Raw genomic sequence first — 27,585 nt, forward strand, 5'->3', positions numbered from 1 at the left:
TTGGTTAGAAGATAGGTGGGAGGAGTAAACAGAACAGAATGCTGGGAGGAAGAGGAAGTGAGCTCAGACTCGACAGCTCTCCTCTCGGGAGAAGACACCTCAGAGAGGGACGCCATGCTCCTGGCTCCTGGGCAGACACACGTGATGAAGCTCCGACCCAGGCCCGGTAAGTGCACCTAGCTGTGCTACATAGAATATTAGAAATGGGCTAGTCCAGGTGTGAGAGTTAGCCTAGAAGAGGCTAGATAGAAATGGGCCAAGCAGTGATTAAAAGAATACAGTGTCTGTGTAATTATTTTGGGGCATAAGCTAGCCGAGCAGGCAGCCGGGGTGCTGGGAACGCAGCCCTGCTGCTCATATTACAACAGAAGTAACCATAGGTGATCTGAACTTCAACAAACACCGAGGCTTTGTGTCAGCTTGGGAGTGATCCTCTTGGGAACGATTGTCGCCCTGCTTTACTAATTGTGTCAGGCTGTCACCATAGACAAAGATGTACAGAGATGACCAAGAACACTGTGGACTCAGGAGGACAGTGTGCTCTTTCCAGAGAAGGGAATCCTCAGCTGGTCCTGTAGCAGCATGTTCATTATTCCCAAACAAGGATGCTGCCAATAGGGCAGTGATAGGGAGAAGAAAGACCGTGTACCTCAGTAACTGATGCACAAAGGGATTGTGCGGAGGGAATTCAGTGTGAGGAAAGCTGGGCTTTTGTTTACAATGCTGTCTTTCTTGGCCGTGTGTACTCAATGAAATGGAGGGGTACTGTGAAGGCGAGGAGAGGGTGCGGAGGAATCAAAGTGATTATAAGTGAGGGGAAAATGCAGAACAGAAAAAAGAAAGTGTACAGTGTTAGTTAGGCGGTTGGGGAGATCAATACAAAGACACTGACCATTTTGGAAAAAAAGCAATTTAAGATTTACATTTTATAAAATAGAATGAAAGAATTGAAGAGGAAAAAAATGATGCCTATTGTTTTCCCAGTGTCTAGATCAGTTGTGCTGAGTCTTGAGTAATTTGTGAATATTTATTAGGTTGGATGCTATAAAATTGAAGTCACATGACATTGGTGATGAGTAGTTGGGGTCGTGTTTTAAATGTCCAGGCAAAATGTGGAGCAAAAAGGAGCCGGGGCCCCAAAGTCAGTTTGGGGGATATGTATGATCTTTTGGGGAAGCTTGAGCTTGACGCCATACTAAGTGGTGTATGCACCCGTTCTGTAAATTGTGCCTGATTATGCAGATTAACCTTGCTTAATAGACTACTGCTAGGCTTGGTTCAGGCCTCTCCCCTTCTTCATAAACACCAGGTTTCACATCAGTAATAAACCATATTGCTAGGTCCTTAAACAGCAGAGCCAAAATACCCAGTCCATCAGTCACTGTGACCTGGTGAAGGCAGCAGAGAGTTCAATGTGTATGCGTGTGCATGTGTGTGCGTGCGTGTGTGTGTGCGTGTGTGCCTGTGTGTGTGTTGTTCTGCTTCTAGAATATTCCTTTTTTCACAAACACATGTGTGTGTGTGTACATGCATATGTATGGGCACATTTGTGCACATGTTTATAGAAGCCTGAGGTTGATGTAGGGACTGTCTTCAGTTGCTCTTCCATTTTATTCATTGAGGCAAAGTCTCTCAGTCAAACTCAGAACTTGTCAATATATCTGCTGTGGGGATCCCAGCCCTGTCTTCAGAGGCCTGGCTGCTATCACATCCACTGGGCACTTATGTGAGTTTTGGGATCAGAACTCCAGGTCTTCACACTTGAGCTTGTTCAGGCAGCCTTAGCTATTGAGCCTTCGCTCCAGCCCCGATTTAAATTTTTGAAGTTAAAGCAGATTCTTGTTTGCAAATATAATACTTTATCTAAAGGCAGGTTAAGATGCTGCCACAGATGGCCTTTCCTGAGTGCGTTTCTTCTTATAACAAGGTAGATCTCCACATGCATGTAGGACACAGTTACTCTTACACTCTCCAGCTCTTTTTGTTTCAAAGTTTTTACTAGTTAATGGCACGGTTTTTGTCATCATGTCCACGCACTAACACAATGTATAATTTATTGTGCAGCTATCTCATTATGTAGGACTGGTTTAAAACTTCAGGAAATAGCTTGGATTTGCAGAGGAGCTGGTACCATTGTTTTTGTGTGTTGTACTTCAAGTCCTGCATCAAGGAGCTTTGAGTCAGTCATAGGTGAGCAGGGATCCCGCAAAATGAATGCAGTGATGATGTGCATGTTGACTTTACATGGGAAGAGTGTATGTTGCTGGATACTTCACAGAGGAATCTACAAAGATGTGATACTGGAGACGGACAGGAACCTCACTACTATAGGATACAGTTGGGAAGACCATAATACTGATGAATGTTGTCAATGTTCTAGAAAACATGAAAGAAGTCATACTGGAGAGACACCCTATGAATATAATCAGTGTCGTAAAGCCTTTACACGACACAAAAGTCTTCAAAGACATAAAAGAAGTCATACTGGAGAGGATCCCTATGAATGCAATCAATGTGATAAAGCCTTTACAGAACGCCGAAGTCTTCAAATACATAAAAGAATTTATACTGGAGAGAAACCATATGTATGTAATCAATGTGGTAAAGACTTTATACAACATAGTCATCTTCAAAGACATAAAAAAACACATACTGGAGAGAAACCTTATGAATGTAATCAGTGTGGTAAAATCAATGTGTGTAAAAGCCTTTACATAACGCAGAAGTCTTCAAATACATAAAAGAATTCATACTGGAGAGAAACCATATGAATGTATTCAATGTGGTAAAGCCTTTACACAACATAGTCATAGTCAACTTCAAAGACAAAAGAACACATACTGTGACATAGTATGTCTGTGACATAGCTGTCACAGAAATCTTGCAATACATAGAAGAACACACACTGGAGTGAAACCCTATGAATGTAATCAATGTGGTAAAATCAATGTGTGTAAAAGCCTTTACATAACGCAGAAGTCTTCAAATACATAAAAGAATTCATACTGGAGAGAAACCATATGAATGTATTCAATGTGGTAAAGCCTTTACACAACATAGTCATAGTCAACTTCAAAGACAAAAGAACACATACTGGAGAGAAACCTTATGAATGTAATCAGTGTGGTAAAGCCTTTACCCAGTTAAATTCAAAGCCATAGAAGAACACACACTGAAGATAAACCCTATGAATGTAATCAATGTGGTAAAATCAATGTGTGTAAAAGCCTTTACATAACGCAGAAGTCTTCAAATACATAAAAGAATTCATACTGGAGAAAAACTGTATGAATGTAATCAATGTGGTAAAGCCTTTACACAACATAGTCATAGTCAACTTCAAAGACAAAAGAACACATACTGGAGAGAAACCTTATGAATGTAATCAGTGTGGTAAAGCCTTTACCCAGTTATCTTCAATGCCATAGAAGAACACACACTGAAGATAAACCCTATGAATGTAATCAATGTGGGAAAGCCTTTGCATGACACCATTATCTTCAGATACATAAAAGAACACACACTGGAGAGAAACCCTATGGATGTAATCAGTGCACATCACAGAAATCTTGCAGTACATAGAAGAACGTACACTGGAAAGAAACCCTATGAATGTAATCAGTGTGGCAAACTATTTACAATAATTGATAGTTTTCAAAATAATGAGAAAAAGTCATACTGCAGAGAAAACAAAAAATATAGTGATTGTGGTAAAATTATGTACTTTAGACAAGAGTAAAATTTTTGTGTACAGTAAACATTTGAAAGACAGTTACTATGACAGTAGTCTTTGAGTACCTGTAAAAAATACTGAGGTCTTATTATTTTAAAGTATTTGGTAAGATCTTTATACAACAAACTTGCATTCAGTGACACAAGAGTATTTTGTAGAAAAAAATTGACAGTGGCAAAAATCTGTTCAGACTTTATAGTGTCCATTGTTTACAGTGTTTGCTCCCACAGACTCATGGAAAAATGAATTTAGGAACCCTTATGTGTTGATTAAAAGGGTCAGTGAAAGAAACATATGGTGATCCTGAAACCAAAACCAGTAAAAAACCTACACTTTGGCCCTGGAACCAAAGTAAAAGAAACAATCTCTACCTCTGACCAACTGAGTGTGAACCCAACCAATCCCCATGCAGGAAAACCAATGAATTCCTGAACACAAACTCCAGCAAATCTCTGAGCTGTTCAAACTGAGGGATTGAGATCTTACCAATCCCCACCCTAAAAATTTCCCTGGAAAATCTCCAACCCTAAGAAGCACCATATAAAACTTGTGCTTACTCGGTTGACAGTTGCCCTTTTTCACTCTGGCAGACACAGGTAATCTGGATTTCTTCCTTGTAGTGAGCCGGACAGGATCGCCATTACAAGATGGCACCGAAATCCTGTCTTGTTGGAAATAAACAACTCCATATTTGGCTATGCCTTTGAGAGCTGCATGTCCCCTGCTTCCGGCATGCTCGGTGGATGAGGATCCTTGAGCCTATCCCGATGCGGTCTAGTGTCAGCTGTTGGTGGCAGCCAATCACAGGGCGACCTGTGTGCCAATTCCCTATTTAAGCAGCTGCCTCAGTGCCCTTCCCCCCTTCGCTTCATGCTGTCTCTACCCTTAGCTCCCTGCCCCTTCGCTCCCTGCCCCTTTGCTTCCTACCCTTCCCTTCCTGCCCCTCGTTTCCTGCCCCTTTTGTTTCATGCTCCCCATCAATCAAGGGTACTCCAGTAAAGCGTGATCTGAGTGGAATCCTGATGTGGTGGTTGTTCTTTCTCACCAGTCGAGAAGTCCGCCACATTTCCTCCCAAATAAATCTCTTGAATGAGTTTTGGGTGAAGATTTACTTTTGCTGGAATAAAGCAGAATCTCTGCTTGGAAATTTACTAGTAGAGCAGAGCATAGGAGAAACAGTCACCTCTGCTGGGAAACTCCATTAGGGGAGCAGAGCAGAAGTAGCGACCTTTTGCTGGACCCAGAGCAGATGGCTACATTTCTGTAGGTGTTTCCTCATTATCTGAGTAAGGTAAAGAAGTAACAACTTGGTCCAAAGCTAAGATGAAATGGACATCTCTCCTGGGACGGGCTCTTAGCAGGGTGGAACAGAACCCAGTTGTAAGGTCTCTATTGGAGGAGAGCAGGATAGACACATTCTATGGGCAGACCATTCCCCACCAGAACACAGCTTCAGGAATAACCTCACTTCTCATTAGTCAAGATGTCTTCCTCCTCACCATTAGGTATTCATGATACCTTCACTTCACAGCTGTTAGTATAGCCTGACTTACAACAGTCAGGTTGTCTTTTGCTTCAATGCTGTAGGTAACCAGGATACCTTCCCTCAACAGCTTCAGGTATAGCCTGAGTTCCAAACTTAAAGCTCCCATGTCTCCACCCCATCAGTCCCTGGTTGTAGTCTGAGGCCACTTGTTCATTTCCCGGCTGGCCAGACTCATGAAATAATCACACAGAAACTGTATTATTTAAATCACTGCTTGGCCAATGACTTAAGCCATATTGCTAGCTAGCTCTTATATCTTATATTAAAACCTTTTTTTTTTTTAAGACTGAACTGGGTATTTTTTTATTTTTATTTTTTTTAAATTTATTTTTTTATTAAGGATTTCTGCCTCGTCCCCGCAACCGCTTCCCATTTCCCTCCCCCTCCCCTGATCAAGTCCTCCTCCCTCATCTGCTCGAAGAGCAATCAGGGTTCCCTGACCTGTGGGAAGCCCAAGGACTGCCCACCTCTATCATGATTTTATATTTTACCATGAGGCTCATGGCCTACCAGCAGGGTTCTGACTGACAACTCTCATCTTCCTCCTCTGGCAGCTCCATGGCTTCTTATTGGCTCCACCTACTCCTCTATCTCTTCCAGCCTGGCAATGTTCTGTTAAGCCATTGGTCAAAAGCAGCTTCTTTATTAACCAATAAAAGTAACACATATATAGAAGGACTTCCCACACCATCTGGTGTCTGCCTTCCTGGCAGGAATAAGGATATTTTAAAAGACATTTATTTCTTTCCCTTTCCTTAACAACTAGAGAAGCAGTAGACACCAGGGAATTCTAATTTCTAATTTCATTATGGGAAAAGATTTTACTAATGTAAATAGATCAGGAAAGACAAGGTATAAATCCGAAAGTTTAAGTAAGGTGGTTTAAACACCTTACAATTCTGCCCAAAAGTCAGAATTATGTGTTATTATGATGATATTATTGTATTTTGCAGAGTAGTTACTGATTTGTAATATGTAGAAAGACTTGTTTGGCATATTGAAACTGCTGAATGTATGCCAGATGATGCAGATTTGGTATTATTATTTATTCAATTTCAAGAAATAATCAGGAATAAGAATTATCCCATTTGGGTCTCAGGCCCTGTAGCACAAGGTAATGATGAAATTAATAGGAAATGTGCTGAAGCACTCAGAATGTCATAAAAATATTTCAATGGGAAAGGTTTAAAAAAGACTTTTCTACCATGTGGCAACAAGCCAGGTAAGTTATAGGGGAAATATCCTACTTGTTCTTTATACTGTAAGGACATGGAAAACTTTAAAAAGCTTTGCTTGGTTAAGGAGCTGATTAAGACACATGCCTTGAGCTCTTTTCAGCATCGTAGGAGTTAGTTGGAAAAACCAACTATTCCTGACAGCTGGCCATCCAGCTTTGTGGTCTAGACAGGAGCAGAAATAACTGCTTGGGGGGGGGGGGGGCATGCACAGAAGCAGAAGTAGCTGCTTAAAGTCTCCAAGATGATGATGGGACCCCCACAAGGAAGATTCCAACAGGACTATGATAATGCCGCTGAGCTGAAAAACACTGCCTAAAGATCGCCTTTGGACTACAAACTGCTCAGAACAATTTTGAGGTGGCTAGCTGAAATGACCCAGCCTCACAGACTACTGTGGTCATGTCTTGAGACAAGCCCTGCACGTTTACATTATGCAGCGACGGGCAACAAGTGATGCAGCTGCCACTCCCAGGACTTGACTATCAACCCAACATTTTCTTTTCAGGATCTCCTAAATATGTCATCACCACACTGCAGGAAGTAAATTTAAGAACTCAAGAACCACATTTCCAAGAGGTGGGCTGGGTGGTTTCTGGCCTTTCACTGGGTTATGGATATTTGTGAATTTTTAAGGGGCTTGGTTACAAGTTGCTATTGCTAATGGTCAGAAAAAAAGCTAAATGAAAGTGATTAAATTTGGGAGTCTTGTTTTCAAAACAATAAATGGGGATACAGACATGATAGAATAAAAGAGTAGATTTTTGAAACTACTCTGAAAAACAGGGAGATACAAAAATAGGATTAAAAAGGTAGATTATTGAATCTACTTTTAAACCTAAAAAGCAACTACTAGTTTTCAATATTTTACATTGGCTTGGAACTTTGTATATTGATACAAATTTTAGGTTATTTTTGTTAGGGAATATTGTACATAGATTTTTTATCTTGTTCAAGATATTGTACATATACAGTTCATTTAACAATGTAATGCAAATTTATAGTCCTTGAAAATTAGTATTACAAACTATTTAGGATAAAGAAGTAATACATGTTAGTAGTTTTTTACCTATTACAATCAAATTTGTGGTCATATGTTTTCAAGGTCAAACATATATTAGATTGACAGATCATCTTCAAACACTTCACAGATCCACAGAATGTAGCATTTAAGATATTTTAATAACATAGGTTCTTTTTTCTTATGACATTGAGACTTGTGTGATCTTGGCAGCTCCAATTTTTGAAGAAACTCCACATGGAGTTTAGTTTCTTTGTGAGAAAAGTAAACCACTGGGCAAGAAAATGCTCTTGACTCAGCTGCTGACCGTATGCTGTCCAAATTGGACAAGCAGGACACACACAAAAAAAAATTTTAAAAAAACTTCCAAAATTTGCCGAGACTAGGCAGGAAAGTTCTTCAGAATATCCTGTTTCACAGAAGTCTATCAGGTATTTTAGTCCTGTAGGCTGAAGATGGATGCTCCAATGTTACAGAGAACCCTTGGATGACTGTCCAGACAGCCAGCTATTTCTGTCTTTTCTCTCATTTTTTGGAACTCCCTTGCTTCCACTTCCTGCTTACTCAGTTAACATTATTTCTTTCTTGGATCTCTGAGGAAGTTGTAGACAAGATAGTCTCCACCACCTTTACCCTCCCAAATTTGCCTCTCACCTTCCAACATGTGATACTATCATGTCAACATAGTAACTAAGAGTAGCACAATTCATCTTGAGAGAAAATGGGTTAATTATATTTTTACTCAATATATTTTTAACCTAAGCTTTGCAGTTCCATTAATGTATAAATATGAAAGCAATGCTTCTGCCTTGGTTAAAACTGTAACATAAGTCCTACATTGCATTCACCAGAAGCTTGCATGCAAGGAGGTCTTTCCTTCTTCCCTATTAGACTTGAAATCTAATTCACCTAGTAGGTAAGTGGTGTGGAAAGTCCTTCTGTATATATAAAAAGTATAATTAAGAAATCACATTAATAACTCAAGTGAGTCCTCATAGTCACTTAATTCAGGCAAAAGCCAGAACAAGCCCTGGGAGGTGATGAGCTAATAGGATGCACATTAGCCCAAGGCAATAAAGGGGAAATTCATAAAATGAAATACAGCATTATCCAAATAATGGACCAGAGATGAGCAACTTTCTATGTAAGGAGGTGGCAAACTGAACTGTCTGAGCAGTTTCATAAGTATTTGTTTATGTAAATAAATCTGCCAGGTATAGTAGTCATAACAATAAATCTTTCAGATAAATCATGGTCACTTTACAGATACAGTTTTAGATAAAACATAGAAAAACATCAAAAAGCAGTTGTTTGGGCATTTGGAATGAAATGTTAAAAATAGCAAGAAAACACTTAAACATAAAATTATAGAGACCCTCTAATTAATAGAGTATAAGTAAATTTTACTTTTTTTCCCAAGGTATTAACAAGACCATGGTGACACACAGCAAACATACTAGCTTGGGTCTGTTTCTTTTCTCATATAGACACTAATGTTATTATTGATTCCATCTTATTCTAATTACCTCCAGAAGCAACAACTCCAAATACTATTAACATCTGAGTGGGGAAGAAAGCTTTTAACTCCTGAACTTTTCTGACCTTGAATTCATAACATGCCTCCAAACCCTGACTTTAAGTGAAAGTTACTCGAAAAAAAAAATTATTTTAGCAAAAGTTACTATTACATGATGTTACAAAAATAAAAACCTAAACCTTTCTTTGATTTACATTAAATTCCCAGCTTACATTTAAGTTATAAATTCCCTAGGGAATGGGCCATGGATCAGAATAAATTGGTGAGTGTTGGCCCAGCACATGCGAGGCCTTCCCTAGGTTCAGTCACCAGTACTGCATAAACTTGGCCTGGTAGCAACACCTGTGGTTTCAGCTCTTTACAGAGGGAAGCAGAAAGATCAGGAGTTTAAAGTTAACTATCTCAGCTACACAATCAATTCAAGGACAGCATGGGATTTACAGCACCCTATCTAAATGAGTATAAGAAGTTGCAATGGAGAAGTGGATTCCTTTTCACAAAAAAAAAAACAACAAAAAAAAAAACACTTCAGGAAAACCTTAAGAAATAAGATAACTGTTAATGGAGGAAGGTCATTGGTTAAATAAAAAGAAACTGCTTGGCCCCCATTGGTTAGAAGATAGGTGGGAGAAGTAAACAGAACACTGGGAGGAAGAGGAAGTGAGCTCAGACTCCACAGCTCTCCTCTCAGAGCAGACGCCTCAGAGAGACGTCATGCTCCCGGCTCCTGGGCAGACGCACGTGATGAAGCTCTGACCCAGGATGGACATAGGCTAGAATCTTCCCCGTAAGCACACCTAGCTGTGCTACATAGAATATTAGAAATGGGCTAAATTAATATGTGAGAATTAGCCTAGAAGAGGCTAGATAGAAATGGGCCAAGCAGTGATTAAATGAATACAGTTTGTGTGTTGTTATTTCGGGCATAAGCTAGCCAGGCAGCCGGGGTGCTGGGGACGCAGCCCCGCCGCCCTTATTGCTACAAACTGTGTGTTTAGTGTTAATAAATAATACATTAAAGCATAATTATCTTGTGTGGGCCTGAGTCTAGAAATTGCTGTAAGTACATAAAGTTTTTATTCAGGCCTGGTGCTATTGCACCCTTAATTATATAATAAATAATGTATTTCTTACTGGCAACATGTGTTTTTCAATCGGAGAAAAGTCTTTGCTTATTTTAGAGGTTTTCTGAACCTGTGACCTCATGTAAAGATGTAAATGAACAGCAAATGTTCGAGTCCTTTCTCTGGAGCTCATAGAGACTACAGATTTGGTGTGATTGATCTGACAGATTGAGACCATCAGAGTTCTGCTTTTAGGAGATGGTCTGATCCACTCCCCGCTGTTCTGTTCTTATCATTCCAGCAGTGAAGGCATCCCTCACAATGTCCCCAGCTTCTCCTTTTGTTATGGTGCAGAAGGGGTGGAGGGGAAGAGGGGACTCACTTCCATGTAGCTTTTTATGTTCCTTCTGATAATTATTCAGGCACCAGGAACGGTGGCAAATATTGAACTTGCTTTTGTTCCCACTTAGAGCCTTGATGGTTCTTGTGGAATCTTGTGCAGTCTTTTCAGCTTCCATTGAAGTTGCTGATAATCTTCCTTTTGTATGTCATTTGTGGTTCTAGCTTTCAGTAAAGATGGCGAATTTGTTCTGTGTTCAGCCCTTAAGTGCTCCTCCTTAGCTGCCTTTGTATTTCTCATACAAATATTCTTAAGAAAGGTAAGGTATACATCACTCGTTTTTAAGGAAACTGTTTTAGGAAAAGAGCTAAGTAAATATGTAGGTAGTAGTGAGATGTTTTAATACTGTGTGCGTGTGTGATAGTTGAAAATGCCAGGGTAAAAGACTGGCCAACTAATTGATATATTTTGACATTTATTTGATTTCAAATCTACCATTCGTGCGAAGAGACATTCTGCTACTTCTGCCTCTGAGCCCTAGACTGTTTCTGAATCTCGACCTGGATTGGACGAGATTGCACTGATGGAATGATGCTCATGAGAAATGCACAAAGCCATCCAAGGCTGCTTAATGATTCCTCTAATTGTAAGATATTACAGTCAGTAAGATATCAATATCATGTTTGCCTTTCCTCAGAATTCATCTGCCTACATGTGGGGATTTATTCAGATTCATTCTTACACTAATTCATCAGATACTTAGTAAATACCTTTGAATATCCCCTCCTAGAAGTTGGAGGATTCAAGAATTACTAAGGACTGGTAACTGTTTTTGCAAGTTTCTTGTCTTGTGCTAAAGACAGTGTGAAAGCTGTCCTCATCATGCATTGAAAGCACTGTTGATGGACAGATGTATCAAGTGCTAGAGGAACAGAGATGGCGTCTGTGCTTGGGAGATGTAGACCAGCTCCTTGTTAGTTATCCTTGTTAGTCATCCATCCTAAGGGATAACTTTGATGCTTCCTTTCCTAGCAAAAACTCAGCTGTCATGGAAAAAAACTTTCTCGATTTGGGATGACTCATAGTGTTTAAACTTTAAAAACGATGTGTCTCTTCCCAGAAGAGCAAGCTGATTGTTAAAGGGTTAAGTGAGTCTGTTTTGTTGCCCTGGGCCCTATCACTAATGTTGCAGTAAATACCTCTATTCCCTTTATTAGAGTATGGTCAACTGCAGGAGAGCACATGTGCTCTGAGAGCTAGGTCTGCAGGCCAGCCCTGTGTCCATCCGTTCTCTTCTCTGCTGGGCCTGCCATGGGAGTTCTGAGGGGGTCAGGCTTTGTTGTTTGATTGTTGATTGTTTGTCTAGAGAATGTAGCATCCCAAATGTATACAAGCTGATTGTGTGAGACAAGGGACAATCTGTTTTTCTACCTATGGGAACTCACTGTGAATTTCCTATTCTTGGACAAATCAAGTCTGTGTTCTCTAGGGCACATGGTTAAATTGTATTCTCAGCTTTAGAATGTGTATTAAATAATTGTGGTTTTTTTCCCCCCTCTTTGTCTACAGCAAAGCCAGAGCTCTATTTGAGAAAAATGCTGCCCCAATTTTACACCTGTCTGGCATGGATGTGACGGTTGTCAAGGTGAGAATGACTCTCAAGTCTTTATTTGCACAAGGCCACCTCTCATGTATCCTTTGCTCTTACCTTCTAAACAGAAGTCAGGTTTTCATTTAAGACAAGAAGAAAATCAATGTTATGTCTTGTTTTACTAATTACTCAAAGAAGCTTTGTTTTCTCCTGACTTTGTCTGCTTTTCATTTCAGCACAGGCTCACATGAGTGTGTGGAATACAACTCACATGGGTGTGTGGAGCACGGGCTCACATGGGTGTGTGGAGCATGGGCTCACATGGGTGTGTGGAGCACGGGCTCACATGGGTGTGTGGAATACAACTCACATGGGTGTGTGGAGCACAGGCTCACATGGGTGTGTGGAATACAACTCACATGGGTGTGAGGAGCACGGGCTCACATGGGTGTGTGGAGCACGGGCTCACATGGGTGTGTGGAGCATGGGCTCACATGGGTGTGTGGGGACCCTATAGTTTCCATCTGCGAGGCAGCAGGTGGAGTTATCTCTTAGTTGTCAGAGTGTGTTCCCCAAAATACAAAGCCGTACACTTTGAGTGGTTTAATTTCTACGTAGTTCCATTAGTAGGTAAACATTTTCTTCCTTTTTAAGAATTATTTGTGACTGGCAATTTAAAAAAGTAAACCATTAAAGTTTTGAGATTTTAGGAAAGAAGGAAAAAAAGGACAAAATAAGTTAGGATAAATTGTAAATTTTAGACACTGTCTCAGGTTTCCATTATGGTGAACTTCAAATATCATATGTGTGTCTGGGGGGGCACTTATTCAAAACCAGCCTTTGCTATATTTATTTTTAATTACTTAAAGAGAATTATGTGTACATATGAACATTGCACACACGCCTTGTATCTACAGAAGCCAGAAGAGGATGTTGTGTTCCCTGGAACTGCAGCTATAGACAGTTGTGAGCCACCATGTGGGTGCTGGGACTCAAACCAGATCTGCAGGAAGAGCAGCAAGTGCACTTTACTGCTGAGCCATCTCGTCAGCCCCTGCCCCTCCAGTGTTTCAAACCTGGGTTTATTTCTTCTTAAAATTTTTTTGAAATTAATATAATTGTATCATTTCTCCCTTCTATTTCCTCCCTCTAGACCCTGTCATATATCCCTCCTTGCTAAAGTACTGTTTTTAATAATATTTTATTGATACTTTGAGAGTTTCATATAATGTATTTTGATAATTCTCATCCCCTACTACTTACCCACCTCATCTCAGATCTGTCCCCCAACTGTAACCCCTAGTTCCTCAATCCCTTCTTCATGTCTTTTAAAAAAATAATTCAGTGGATTGTTTGCTGCCCTCCATTGGAGTGTAGTGGACCTACCAGGGACTGTCCCTTAATGACAACTTATCTCTTCCTTCCTGAGAAGCCACCAGTTAGCACTAGCTCCTTAATTAGTGGTGACAACTCCTAAGCCCCTCCTTCTCCATCCTAGAATGTTGACTGGACTGATAGTATTCTATTCCTAAATTACACTTTGAGTGTCTCTTAGCGATTAGAAGGTCATTAGAAGGTCATGTCCTGTAACTGGCCATTCACTTGTGAATTCTCTTTTCTAACTTGTCAGGCTTGATCTTGCAGTTGTTTGCCTTTGGGGTCAGGAGAAAGGAGAAACCATTTTCATGAGCATCTATATGTGCTGCAGTCTAGGGATGAGAGCCCTGAGGGTGATGCTGTAAGACCAATAGTAGTTCCTTATCATTTGATGAAACTCTCGGGTAAACTCTGGGCCTGGAGCTTTGCTGAGGGGAGACACTGCATGGCTTTCCAAATAGTACAGCGAGTGCAGAAGTTCTGTTTCTCTTGGGCAGTGTACGTTCTTCAGGGAATTCATTCCTCCTCCTTGGTCTTCAAGTCAGTTGTCATCCAGTTGTCCGTAATGTGCTCCTGTCATCTCTTAACTTTCTGTAGCTTGTGTGGTGTCCACTTCACCCCCCACCTTAGCTGTGCCTGCTCTGTAGTCCCCAAGATGGTTTTCAGTTTAATTAGTTCCTGCTCAAGACCCAGTTTGCCTGTTGATTTTCTCACTGACAAGGTTGGTTCATTTCTGTCTTTCTTTAAAAATTATTTTCTTCAGTTATGTTTGTACGTATGTATGTATTTAGTTTTTCTGTTCTCTGTTGTGTTGCTCTCATGGGTTGATTTTATCCCCCCCAGTATGTATTTAAAGCTCTAAACTCTGTTGCTTCATTCATGTATCCATGTCCCATGACCTCTGACACAGTTCTTTCATTATCATGTCTAACTATAATCTCATTTCCATCGTGATTTTTATTTGGCCTTTGAGCTATTTTATTTCTAGATCTAAGTTTTTCTGGGAATCATTTTGTCAGTGATTTCTGAATTAACTGCATTGTTGTCAAAGACATAGTCTATATAAGTTCAGGATCTTAAAGCTTATTGGGATTGGTGTTTGTGTCTGTTTTTATGAGTGTTCTGTGCATGCCTAAGAGTAATTCATATCAACTGATAAATTGTGTTCTGTTTATGACCTGCATCCAAGTCTGTTCACTGTGTACTGCAAACTTTTCTCCTCCCCTTTTTAATTTTTTTATTTTGTTTTTATTGATAATAATAACTTTAAGCTATCCTGTCACGGAGTTGCAAATCTCCTAGCATGATTGTGCATTTGCCCATTTCTATAGACAGTTTTGTCTGCTTTTTATGTTTATATCTTGAGATGATTAATTCTCAAGGAATAAACACAAGACAGTTTAAAGACAATTTGGTCCATAAACGTTTGTTATGTTGGTAGATTTTGCATGTGGACCTCAGCTTTTAGTGACTGAGCCCTCTCTCCTGCCAACTGCATATATGTGTAAACCCATTTCTCTGCTAGCTGTGCATTGGGACTTAGCGCCTTAGCTCAGATAATTGATTTCCTGATCAGGATCTTGTTGGTCAACAGTCGGTGTTAGTCTCCTCAGGAATCCTTAGTGGATTGGGTAGAGCATACTTCTGATGGCCCCACTCACATGTTAGGTTGAGGTGACGGTTGTGTGGCCCATGTCTTCACCAACCATCCTCACAGAGTAGGTGCATTCTCTGATGTAAATAAAACACTGTCACATTTTTTCCCTAAACATTTGACTGTATATGTTTTAACAAGAAAGGACAGTTTCCTTCGTACCTATAATGACATCTTCAGACCAAACAAATTTAAAAATTTCTCGAGCGAAAGGAGGGAGAAGATGAGCAAGGAAATCAGGACCACGAGGGGTGCACCCACCCACTGAGACAGTGGGGCTGATCTATTGGGAGCTCACCAAGGCCAGCTGGACTGTGACTGAAAAAGCATGGGATAAAACCGAACTCTCTGAACATGGCAAACAATGAGGTCTGATGAAAAGCCAAGGACAATGGCACGGGGTTTTGATCCTATTTCATGTTCTGACTTTGTGGAAGCCTAGCCAGTTTGGATGTTCACCTTTTTAGACATGGTTGGAGGGGGGCGGACCTTGGTTTTCCACAGGGCAGGGAACCTACTGCTCTTTGGACTGGAGAGGGAGGGGGAGGAGTGGGGGGAGGGGGAGAATGGTGGGAGGAGGGGGAGGGAAATGGGAGGCTGGGAGGAGGCGGATACTTTTTTTTCCTTTTCTCAATAAAAAAAAAGAAAGAAAAAAAAAGATGGGCAAAAAAAAATTTCTCAATACGAAAAGCCTATGATTTTTCTAATTTAAGATACTCAGCAATTACATATGAAAACTATTATGTGATTTATCTTACATATTCAGAAAATAGGTATTAGAAATTTTAATCTTAGTAGAAATATTAATATTTTCTTCTTATTAGTTTAGTTGAAATTATTAGTTTTTGAAAGGTTGATTTCTTATCTTTTATATTAAGTTTTATTTGGAAAAAAGTTTGGATATGCAAAACGAGTTACAAAAACAAAACATATATATTTATCTACTTCACCCAGAGTACTAACATTTTACTGTTTGTGCATAATTTCTCTTGACATAAATGTACGTGTAGGAGTTCCTGTGTGGAGCTCATGGATGAAGTCTAGGGTTTACTATTGCTGTGAGGAGACACAGTGACCAGCGCAACTCTTATCAAGAAAACATTAGTTGAGGGTGGCTCACTTACATTTTCAGAGGTTGGTCCTTTATGATCATGAAGGGAAGCATGGCGGCACAGGAGAAATGGAGCTGAGAGTCCCACATCTTGACTCAGAGCAACAGGAAGTAGACTGACTGTCACACTGAGAGGCTTGAGAAAAAGGTCTCTCTCTTACTTCCTGCTCCGCTTCCAGACATGACAGTCCTGTTTTTTTCCATTCATGGATATTTTGTATCTCTGTCAGTAGTTGAGGTATGGGCATTTCTTTGCCCAAAGACCAGTTCAGCCAAAAAGATAGGCTCCAGGTGGAGTGTCTTTGGTGCTCAACATTCTCTCGGGAAAAGATTGGTGCTGCCAAGAGCAATTGTGTTTCACTATCACAAAACTCTGAGTTAGATTAAAGGCCATTTTCTACAGCTCTTTGAAGAGGTTGAAGATTATCTATCCATACTGAGTATAATCTCTATATATCTAGAGAACCTGATTAGTCTAATTATAAATGACAAACTTAGATGACTATTGATCTATATAATTCTCAATATCTATCTAACTTTAAAGACTAAGACAATAAACGACTGTGAAACAAATGAGGACAATGACCTCCAAATATAAACAATGTACAAATATACATTGCAGTATGGTAAATATATATCAATACACAAACATTATATAAGTATCTTAATCAGAGGTAGAAATGTACACTGCAAATGTAAATATATACAATATATATATATATCAATACAATATATGTCAATACATAAAAATGTTTTAAACAGAGGTGGAAACATGCATGCATACAATAGTCAATATAATTTCACTTTGTATCAATATATAAGAATCGATACCAATATATTTGACTCAAAACAATAACTCACGTGTACCAACATGTACCAATCATCATACCATCATCCCATTATCTGTCTTTTTTTTTTTCAAATGATCCCTGAGCTTATAAAATTCCTCCCCCAACCGTCAAACGTATACTAATTATAATCAACCCCTAAATGATGTCCCTAAACCCAAGGGCAAACTTTACTGGGAGAGGGGACGTCGTCCTCTAGAATTACTTCCAGCTGTCATGGGGTCGACGTTCTTTCTGGGGGATCCTGTGAAAGTAAAATGATGGTTAAATTTCAAGATCAATGTCTTTTAAAATTGCAAATAGTCTCTGAGTATTTTGTGCAGGTCTGGCCAAAATGTTGTATAAGATGTGCACCATTTCAGCTAACCAAGTTGGAACTGTCTTGTGCAGCTGGTACCCAAAACAGGTCTTGTAGTAGCGCTATCAGTATCATGACGTCATATCAACCAGGTGGAGTTGTTGTTATGGGGCCCCATCTTCTTCCTGGAAACTTCAAATGTCACTTCAGGAAAAACTCATTTTGTTCATTGTGAAAAACTTAAACATTAATCATATAGACATATATAGACATATATACATATATATATATATTCAATGAAAGGCATGATAGATATATTCAATGAAAAGTATAATAGATATGAAGAAAAGCAAAGATGTTTTCTAATCTCATATTTCTTGCTGTCCCATATCATGGCTCTTGACATGAGACAGAAACTCCAGAAACTCTGGGTTTTTCTCTTACCAACAGGCTTGGAATTGGAGAGGTACTGAGCCATAGTCCAACTTCAAAACCAGCTCTATATATTTATAAATAAATGCACATTAATACATATTTAAAGATAAGAGTAGAATAATTTTACTTACGAGACCTATTTTATTTACTTGCTGATTCTTATTGGGTGGTAAATAGTTTCCATCTGTCAGTATTCAAATATCCAGGGTTCCTTGAATTTTCTGAAGATGAGTGTTTTCCTGCAGAGATAAGAAGAGAACCCTGCCCCCATTCTATATGTTTTTCTTACCACTTGTATAAATATCATCATTTTGGATGAGCTGTCATTTCTCCTTTCCAAGAGGTTTCTCCTCTTCAAATCGAAACTTTATTAATTTTGATGGTATCCACAATTTTTCTTCTGTGGAAACAAGAGCAAAACCCCTTCCCCAATGTAGCACATCTCCTGGCTTCCATTGAGAGGTCAGCACATCTTTGAAATAAATCGGTTGATTTAGTTCAGCAGACTTTTCCATTATCCAATGTCTTTCTGCTGCTGTCGTTCCTTTCTCATTAGCGTTAAGAAAATTCAAGGTTAATAAAGCATTATGTAGGGGGCTGGAGAGATGGCTCAGTGGTTAAGAGCATTGCCTGCTCTTCCAAAGGTCCTGAGTTCAATTCCCAGCAACCACATGGTGGCTCACAACCATCTGTAAAGAGGTCTGGCGCCCTCTTCTGGCCTTCAGGCATACAGACAGAATATTGTATACATAATAAATAAATAAATATTAAAAAAATAAAGCATTACGTAATCTATTTCTGGGGGTATTTTCGGTCCCTTTCTGTTTGTTCAGCATATCCTTTGTAGTACGATTTGATCTTTCTATACCTGCCTGACCTGTAGGATTATTTGGTATACCTGTAATGTGTTGTATATTATAATAATCAAAAAAACGTTTCATTTTCTTATATACATATGCTGGACCATTATCTGTCTTTATTTGTGCAGGTATACCCATGATGGCCATAACTTCCAATAAATGTGTGATTACTGAATCAGCCTTTTCTGAGCTCAGGGCAGTAGCCCATTGAAAACCTGAATACATGTCTATGGTGTGGTGTACATATTTTAATTTACCAAATTCCATAAAGTGGAACACATCCATCTGCCAGATTTCATTTCTCTTAGTACCCTTTGGGTTACTTCCTGCAGGCAACGGTGTTTGATTATAGAAAGAACAAGTAGGACATTTCTTTATAATGTCCTTAGCTTGTTGCCAAGTAATGGAAAATTCTTTCTTTAGTCCCTTACTATTGACATGATGCTTTTATGAAATTCTGAGGCCTGCAACACACTTCCAATCAATAATTGATCAATCTCAGCGTTGCCTTGGGCTAGAGGACCAGGCAGACCTGTATGGGACCGGATGTGTGTTATGTACATCAGACAAAGCCTGTTCCTGATTATGTCTTGTACCTGGATAAACAATGAAGTCAACTCTGTGTCATCTGGTATAAATTCAGCGGTTTCAATATGCAAGATAACTCTTTCTGCATATTGTGAATCTGTAACTATATTAAGAGGTTCTTTAAAATCCCTTAGCACCATAAGAATGGCATATAATTCTGCCTTCTGGACAGAATTATAAGGGCTTTGTTCCACCTTACTCAATTCATCTGACTTGTAACCTGCTTTCCCTGATTTATTTGCATCAGTATAGAACATACGGGCTCCAGTTATTGGAGCATCACGTACAATTCTAGGAAGAATCCAAGAAGTTCTCTTTGTGAGGTTAAGTCTACCACTTTTGGGATAGTTGCTATTAATTTCTTCCAAAAAATTAGCACAAGCTCTTTGCCACGGTTCATTGTCTTCCCATAACTTTTTTATTTCTTCAGTAGTAAAAGGCACTATAATTTCTACTGGGTCTATACCTGCTAGTTGACGAAGTCTCAGCTTACCTTTTATAATTAATTCAGAGACTTTTTCCATTTAGTTTTTAATATTTTTACTTGGTTTATTAGGTATAAATATCCACTCTAAAATAATATCTTCCCTCTGCATTAGAATCCCTGTAGGAGAAATTCTGGAAGGCAATATGACTAGGATGCAGCTAAGATTTGGGTTCACCCTATCCACATGTGCCTCCTGTAATTTTTCCTCAATCATTGTCAGTTCCTTTTCTGCTTCAGCTGTCAGTTTTCTTGGACTATTCAAATCTTTATCACCATCTAAGGTTTTGTTTAAATGAACTATTAGATCAGGTGTTTTCTCAACAGCAGGTCGTAGACTGGAAATGTCTCCTAACAATCTTTGGAAGTCCTTAAAAGAAAGTCTTGCCTAAGTGGGGATTACAAATTGCCCCTGAAAAGATTCAAAGAGGAAACTCTATTAATTACCTAGGTTACAGAATAGGGTTAGAGAAAATTAAAACGCAAAAGGCACAAATTAGGAGAAACAGGTTAAAGACTCTTAATGACTTCCAAAGATTGTTAGGAGACATTTCCAGTCTATGACCAGCTCCACGCTCAAGGCACAGGCCTCAAGGCACAGGCCGCGGCTGAGGAAGGGAGGGCTTGCACCAAGCCGAACTCATGGCCATCAGCCAAGCAGGGGAAGGAGAGGTCCTAAATCCAAACGTTGGGCGCCAGGTGAAGGCGTAAGTCACAAACAATTCCACAGCAGTTTGGAATTATGATTAATAAGGTGGTATTTATTTAAAGGGGAAAAAACTTACAGATCACCATCCCAGACAACAGCCCTCTGCGCAATCAGGAAGGAGTCTAGTCACTGGAAGCAGAGCAGGAAGTAAGAGAGAGCAAGGAGGGAAGAGGCCGCTTTTTTAAAGAGAGAGACCACGCCCCAATGGGCTGGTATCTCAGGGGCTATTGGCTGGAGGAGCAGAAGGACCTCCCGCAACACCTGACAGTGACATTTCCTCCAACAAGCCACACTTCCTAATAGTGCTACCCCTTTTGAAGGCCATTTTCTTTCAAACGACACAGATGAAATCATTGAGCCCTGATGAACAAGCTCACCTGGGCTCCTCTCTCTTCCCTGGAAGTCAGGGTGAGGAGCTCACAGTTCTAACCGTTAAATCATCTGCTGCTCTCTGGTGACCAGCTCCCATCTCCAAGCCACCCAGGGATCCTCCCAAAGCTACCTCTGTAGCACATAGTCTGGTGTGTGAGGGGCGCTTCCTGTGAGTATCGGAGATCTTCTGTATCTTCAGAGCTCTCTGCTAGAACAGAGCACAAAGCCCAGATAGTTCAAATTATACTACAGGTGTTTTATCCCGTCTGATGATTAGTATTTAGGTTTGGCCTGCTGGTGTGTCTAGTGTGTTTTGGATTGGAGGTAATATTTCTATTTCACTGACTTTATGCCCTTTAATCTCTTAGCATTTGTCTTCAGGGCCGTACACATCAATGCACTCCTGGTGGTGGCTGAAATGTACATTTACATGTATGCGTGTATCTGAGATGAGCATTCTTATAAAAATGGGAAGGTGAAGTACTCTTCTGTGATAACTTCAAAACACACCTGCATTTTTTGTAATATCATAGCAAACAAAAGAAAAATACCAATCTCCATCACCTTAGCAGAGTTCCAGTTGCAAACACTTTTCTAGCTGCCTTAGATTGTGCTGTGCAGCAATAGTGCAGGAAGCCTTGGTTACCCTTCCCTTGATGCATGGAAATTCATTGATGAGGAAATTAAGATCCAGTGAGTTTAAGCCCATTCAGCTGAAAAGTAGCAGAGTCTAGATTTGCTGTGGGTCTCTTGGGTGCTGCAGTCTGTGCTCTTTCCATTACATCTGCTTCCCCATTTGCATGTGCACTTGACTTCCTGTCACCAGTGTCACAGAAGCCACACTGGACTGGAAATGAGCCCGCTGGCTGACTAGCTGTATCACTGAAACAAGTTATTGGGCTTGAATTTATTTTTAAAATAAGGAGCTGAGTAGATAGTTTCTGAAGTATAATCCTGACTCAGAAAGTATAAAAGTATAAAAATTCATACCTAGTTGTTTTCATAAAATTTTCTTGAGAAAATAGAGTCAATTTAAACTTTAGACAGCGTATCTCATCTTTTCATCCTTTGAACTTGTGTTCCTACAGTGACAGATTTACCAGAGCGTTCTTTTACATTTCAGACAGATTATGAGGGACAGGCCAAGAAGCTCTTGGAACTGATGGAAAACACAGATGTGATCATCGTTGCTGGAGGAGATGGGACACTGCAGGAGGTAGGATCCTCCCCTCCCCATCCAGGAACATTTTTAAGGGGACAAGAATAAAAATTAGTTCTAGAACAGTGGCGACAAGAATTAAGGAAACTGTTGGAGTTCATTATTTTAGGGCTGTTGCTCACAGCTAATACAGCCCTAAGCTTTGCTCCTGTACTTTTCCTTCCTTGCTTTTGGTAAACCTTCCTCCCAGCAAAAAGAAGGGATTATATGCAATAAATTTTGTTTGACGAAATTAAATAAAACAAACAAGGCTCTATAAATATAAGCACTTAGGATGAAGTGGGAGATCTTGAGTTGCAGTTAATCTTGGACTACACAGCAAGATTAGATCTCAGACGTTGACTGAGACAGGAGGCAGAATGGGTACGGATGGGCTGAACCTGTTATGTTGTGCATCCTGGTGCACAGCAGCTCTGTGATGGCCTCATGGGTTCTCTGAGGACAAGGTCTCCTCAGATGACAGTGTCTCTCAAGAAAACACCTCTCTGCCCACTCACATCACCCCTGTTGCGTAGAAAGCTAGAACTCTTAGTACTGCATTTATAGGATGAGGTGCTGCTTGTTCAGATGTATGAGTCTCTCTATTTTTCAGTCACTTTTAAGGTTGTTTGGCAGCCAGTGCTAGAGAACACACCTCTTGTATGCTGGGCAAGCTCGCACTCCTGAGCTTTATCCCTAGCCCTGTCTTTGTTTTAATATTACTATCACTTACCCTTAGTCAGATGTTATACCAATTAGAATGGCCAGCATCCAGAGCATGGGCAATATTGAATGCTGATAAGGGTGGAGCTATAGGAACTGTCATTCATTGATGGTAGAAATGCCAAATGGTTTAGTCGCGTTACCTATTAGAATAACCAAAATCCAGGATAACCAAAATAGAAAATGAGAGGTTTCCCAGAAAACTGAACTTACTCATACCACGTAGTCCAGCAATTGTGCTCACTGGAAGTTATCCAACAGAGTTAACAGTCATTGTGCATAGAAAAATATCTGCACATGGATGTTTATAGTGTCTTTATAAATAACTGACAAAACTTGGAAGAAATGAAGGTGCCCTTTAATAGGTCAGTGGGTAAGTAGAGTTGCATACCCAAGTAATTGATTATTTAGCATGAAAAACGAAAAAAGAATTATCCAGTTTTGCCAAGACTCGGAGGAAACATAGTGTTTATTACTAAGTGAAAGAAAGCATGCAAAGTCTACACTCCTTCATTGCTGGTGAGAATGCAAACTTGTACAGCCACTTTGGAAATCAGTGTGGCGGTTTCTCTGAAAATTGGGAATCAGTCTACCTCAAGACTCAGCAATACCACTCTTGGGCATATACCCAAAGGATGAACACTCATACCACAAAGACATTTGCCTTGTTCATAGCAGTATTTTTCATAATACTGGAACCTGGAACCTGGAAGCAACCTAAGTGCCCCTCAACAGAAGAATGAATAAAGAAAATGTGGTACATTTACATAAAGAAATACTAACTCAGTGGTAAAAAATGATCACACATTGGAATTTGCATGCACATGGATAGAACTAGAAAAAAACATCCTGAGTGAGGTAACCCAGACCCAGATAGACAAACATGTTATGTACTCACTTATAAGTGGGTATTAGATGTAAAACAAAGGATAACCAGCATATGGTCCATGATCACAGAGAAGATAGCTAACAAGAAGAACCATAAGAAAGACATACATGGATCCTCCTAGGAAGGGGAAACAGACAGGATCTCCTGAGAAAATTGGGGAGTGTGTATGAGGGGTGGGGAGAAGAGACAGAAGAAGGGGAGTAGGGGACAGGGAGAGCTAGGAAGAGAACATAAGGGAATGGGATGCTCAAGAAGGAGGAATGACAGAGACGTAGAGAAAGGAAAGCTATAACTTGATAGAGGAGGCCATTAAGGTGCTAGCGAGAAACTAGGGAAATTACCAGGAATCCACAAGAATGACCCAAGCTAAGACTCTAAGGAACACTCTAGAGGATGCCTGAACTGGCCTTCCCCTGTAATCAAATTGATGACTACCTAAATTGTCATCATAGAACCTTAATCCAGCAACTGATGGAAGTAGATACAGAGATCCACAGCACCGAACTTCCAGAGATCAGTCCAAGAGAGGCAGGAACAATAATATGAGCAAAAGGGTCAAGACCATGAAGGTGATACCCACAGAAACAGCTGACCCAGAGCTAGTGAGAACTCACGGGCTCTGAACTGATAGCAGGGGAACCTGCATAGGACCAACCTAGGGACACTGAATGTGAGCGACAGTTGTGAGGCTCGAGCAGCTTGTGGGGCCACTGACAGTGGGACCAGGATTGAACTGGCATCTGGCATCTTGGAGCATATTATCTTTGGAGGGATACCTGGTCAGTCTAGATATAGGGGGAAGAGCCTTGGTCCTGCCTCTAAGGTATGTGTTAGACTTTGTTGACTCCCCATGGGAAGCCTTACCTTTTCTGAGGAGTAGGTGAAAGGTGGGACAGGAGGAGGGCAGGAATTGAGAACAAGAGAAAGAATTGGGTAAGGATACTGCTCACACTTGCTCATGCCTGCTTCCCAGAACAAGGAGGCTGAGGCCGGAGGAATGCTGTGAGTCTAGGCTGCCTAATGAGACCCTGCCTCAAAAATGGATAAGATAAAATAAAGAAGTGATTAACACTACTTGTTTAGCCCCTTGTCTTCATAGCCCTTAGGAAGAAACACTCGAGTATAGATTTCTGAATATAATAAGGCATCGTTTTGTCTATGTATCTCAAGGGGGTAACATAAACTTTTCTGTATAATTGAAAAGAGCTCAGATTTCTATTGAACCTACAACATATAAACATTAGTAAAGCTATGTTTTGTAGACCTTAAAATATAGTTTTCCTAATGTAATATGGAATCTTTATAATTTATTTTAGTTTTTATTATTACTTCTAGGTTAAGAATGAAATCAAATTTAACCTTGATCTTATTTGAGAAAATGATGTGTTTTTAAAATCTAGGACATCATTTAACATTGTTCCTGGAAGAAAACAGGAAAGTTTGTGGTCCATGAAGTTTAAATCTAATTTTGTTATGATAAAGGAAATGCATGTTGTTTATGATAATTTTTTCACATTCATAGGTTGCTACTGGAGTCCTACAAAGGACAGATGAGATGAGCTTGTAACAATAAATTTATGTTTTTACTTGCTGTTGTGCTTTTGTATTTTGTTCCTCATGATTCATGAATACATATTTACACATTATACTTACATAATATATGTATTTATATGAATGTATATATGTATATATCAGCATACACATACAAATATAGGCTGTATTGCAGATTGAACCCAGGGCTTTGGGCATGCTGGGTAAGCATTGGACCACTGAGCTACACCTTCAGCCCTTTATTCATTTAGTTTTTATTTTGAAACATGGTCCTGATAAGTTGCCCAGGTTGGCCTTGAACTTGTGATTCTCCTCCCTCAGTCTCTGGAGTCTCTGGGATTCCAGGCACAGACCACCATGCTCAACTCTTGTGCTATAGTTTCAGTCCAGTGCAGTTGTGATGGGATTGGATTTTTTTTCTTTTCTTTTTTTTTATTAAGAAAAGAAGAAAAAAAACATAAACAAAAAACAAGTTTCCACCTCCTCCCAGCCTCCCATTTCCCTCCCCCTCCTCCCACCCTTCTCCCCCTCCTCCCACCCTTCTCCCCCTCCCCCCACTCCTCTCCCCCTCCCTCTCCAGTCCACAGAGCAGTCCGGGTTCCCTGCCCTGTGGTAAGTCCTAGGTCCTCCCCCCTCCGTCCATATCTAGGAAGGTGAACATCCAAACTGGCTAGGCTTCCACAAAGCCAGCACATTAAGTAGGATCAAAACCCCGTGCCATTGTCCTTGGCGTCTCATCAGCCCTCATTGTTCGCCATGTTCAGAAAGTCCGGTTTTATCCCATGCTTTTTCGGTCACAGTCCAGCTGGCCTTGGTGAGCTCCCAGTAAATCAGCTCCACTGTCTCAGTGGGTGGGTGCACGCCTCGTGGTCCCGACTTCTTTGCTCATGTTCTCCCTCCTTCTGCTCCTCATTGGGACCTTGGGAGTTCAGTCCAGTGCTCATGTGTGGGTCTCTGTCTCTATCTCTATCCATGACCAGATGAAGGTTCTATGATGATATGCAAGATATTCGTCAGTATTGCTCTAGGATAGGGTCATTTCAGGTTCCCAATCCTCAGCTGCCCAAGGAACTAACTGGGAACCTCATCTTGGGCACTTGGGAGCCCCTCTAGGGTCAAATCTCTTGCCCACCCTAAAGTGGCTCCCTTAACTAAGAATTGTGGTCCCGTGCTCCCCTATCCACCTTTCCTTTATCCCAATTCTCCTGATTCCCCAAGTCCCCCCTCCTTCCCTTCTACCTTTTCTCTCCCCATCTCCCCTTACCCCCATCCCACCCAACCCCCAAGATCCTAATTTTCTCCCTGGCAATTTGGTCTACTTCCCTTAGCCAAGAGGATAACTATATGTTTTTCCTTGGGTTCACCTTCTTACTTAGCTTCTTTAGGTTCACCTATTGTAGACTCCGTGGCCCTTATTTATGGCTAGAAACCAATTATGAGCGAGTACATCCCATGTTCATCTTTTTGGGTCTGGGACACCTCACTCAGGATAATGTTTTCTATTTCCATCCATTTGCATGCAAAATTCGAGAAGTCATTGTTTTTTACCGCAGCGTAGTACTCTAGCGTGTATATATTCCATACTTTCTTCATCCATTCTTCCATTGAAGGGCATCTAGGTTGTTTCCAGGTTCTGGCTATTACAAATAATACTGCTATGAACATAGTTGAACAAATGCTTTTGTCATATGAAATAGCATCTCTTGGGTATATTCCCAGGAGTGGTATTGCTGGGTCCAGGGGTAAGTTGATCCCGAATTTCCTGAGAAACCGAAACACTGACTTCCACAGTGGTTGCACAAGATTGCATTCCCACCAGCAATGGATGAGGGTACCCGTTCCTCCACAGCCTCTCCAGCAAAGGTTATCCTTGGTGTTTTTGACTTTAGCCATTCTGACAGGTGTAAGATGATATCTCAAAGTTGTTTTGATTTGCATTTCCCTGATTGCTAAGGAAGTTGAGCACGACTTTAAGTGTCTTTTGGCCATTTGAACTTCCTCTGCTGAGAATTCTCTGTTCAGTTCAGTGCCCCATTTTTTAATTGGGTTAATTAGCATTTTAAAGTCTAGTTTCTTGAGTTCTCTATATATTTTGGAGATCAGACCTTTGTCTGTTGTGGGGTTGGTGAAGATCTTCTCCCAGTCAGTAGGTTGCCTTTGTGTCTTAGTGACAGTGTCCTTTGCTTTACAGAAGCTTCTCAGTTTAAGTAGGTCCCATTTATTCAATGTTGCCCTTAATATCTGTGCTTCTGGGGTTATACATAGGAAGCAATCTCCTGTGCCCATCTCCTGTAGGGTACTTCCCACTTTCTCTTCTATCAGGTTCAGTGTGTTCAGGCTGATATTGAGGTCTTTAATCCATTTGGACTTGAGTTTTGTGCACGGTGATAGATAAGGGTCTATTTTCATTCTTCTACAGGA

The 27,585-nt window shown here is 40.3% G+C and overlaps 1 protein-coding gene across 1 annotated transcript in view; it reads left to right on the forward strand.

Moving 5' to 3' along the window:
* LOC121463352 overlaps positions 1 to 27,585 on the forward strand; it is a 116,019-nt gene that overhangs the window by 46,490 nt on the left and 41,944 nt on the right. Inside the window, exons 4-5 of the mRNA XM_041675527.1 lie at positions 12,046 to 12,121; positions 21,927 to 22,019. Of these exons, the coding sequence (XP_041531461.1) occupies positions 12,046 to 12,121; positions 21,927 to 22,019 (169 nt within the window). The remainder of the gene's footprint in view (positions 1 to 12,045; positions 12,122 to 21,926; positions 22,020 to 27,585) is intronic.

Source organism: Microtus oregoni, unplaced genomic scaffold (assembly GCF_018167655.1).
Source record: "Microtus oregoni isolate MIOR12 unplaced genomic scaffold, Mior012 000026F_ref0000081, whole genome shotgun sequence".
Taxonomy (NCBI): Eukaryota; Metazoa; Chordata; class Mammalia; order Rodentia; family Cricetidae; genus Microtus; species Microtus oregoni.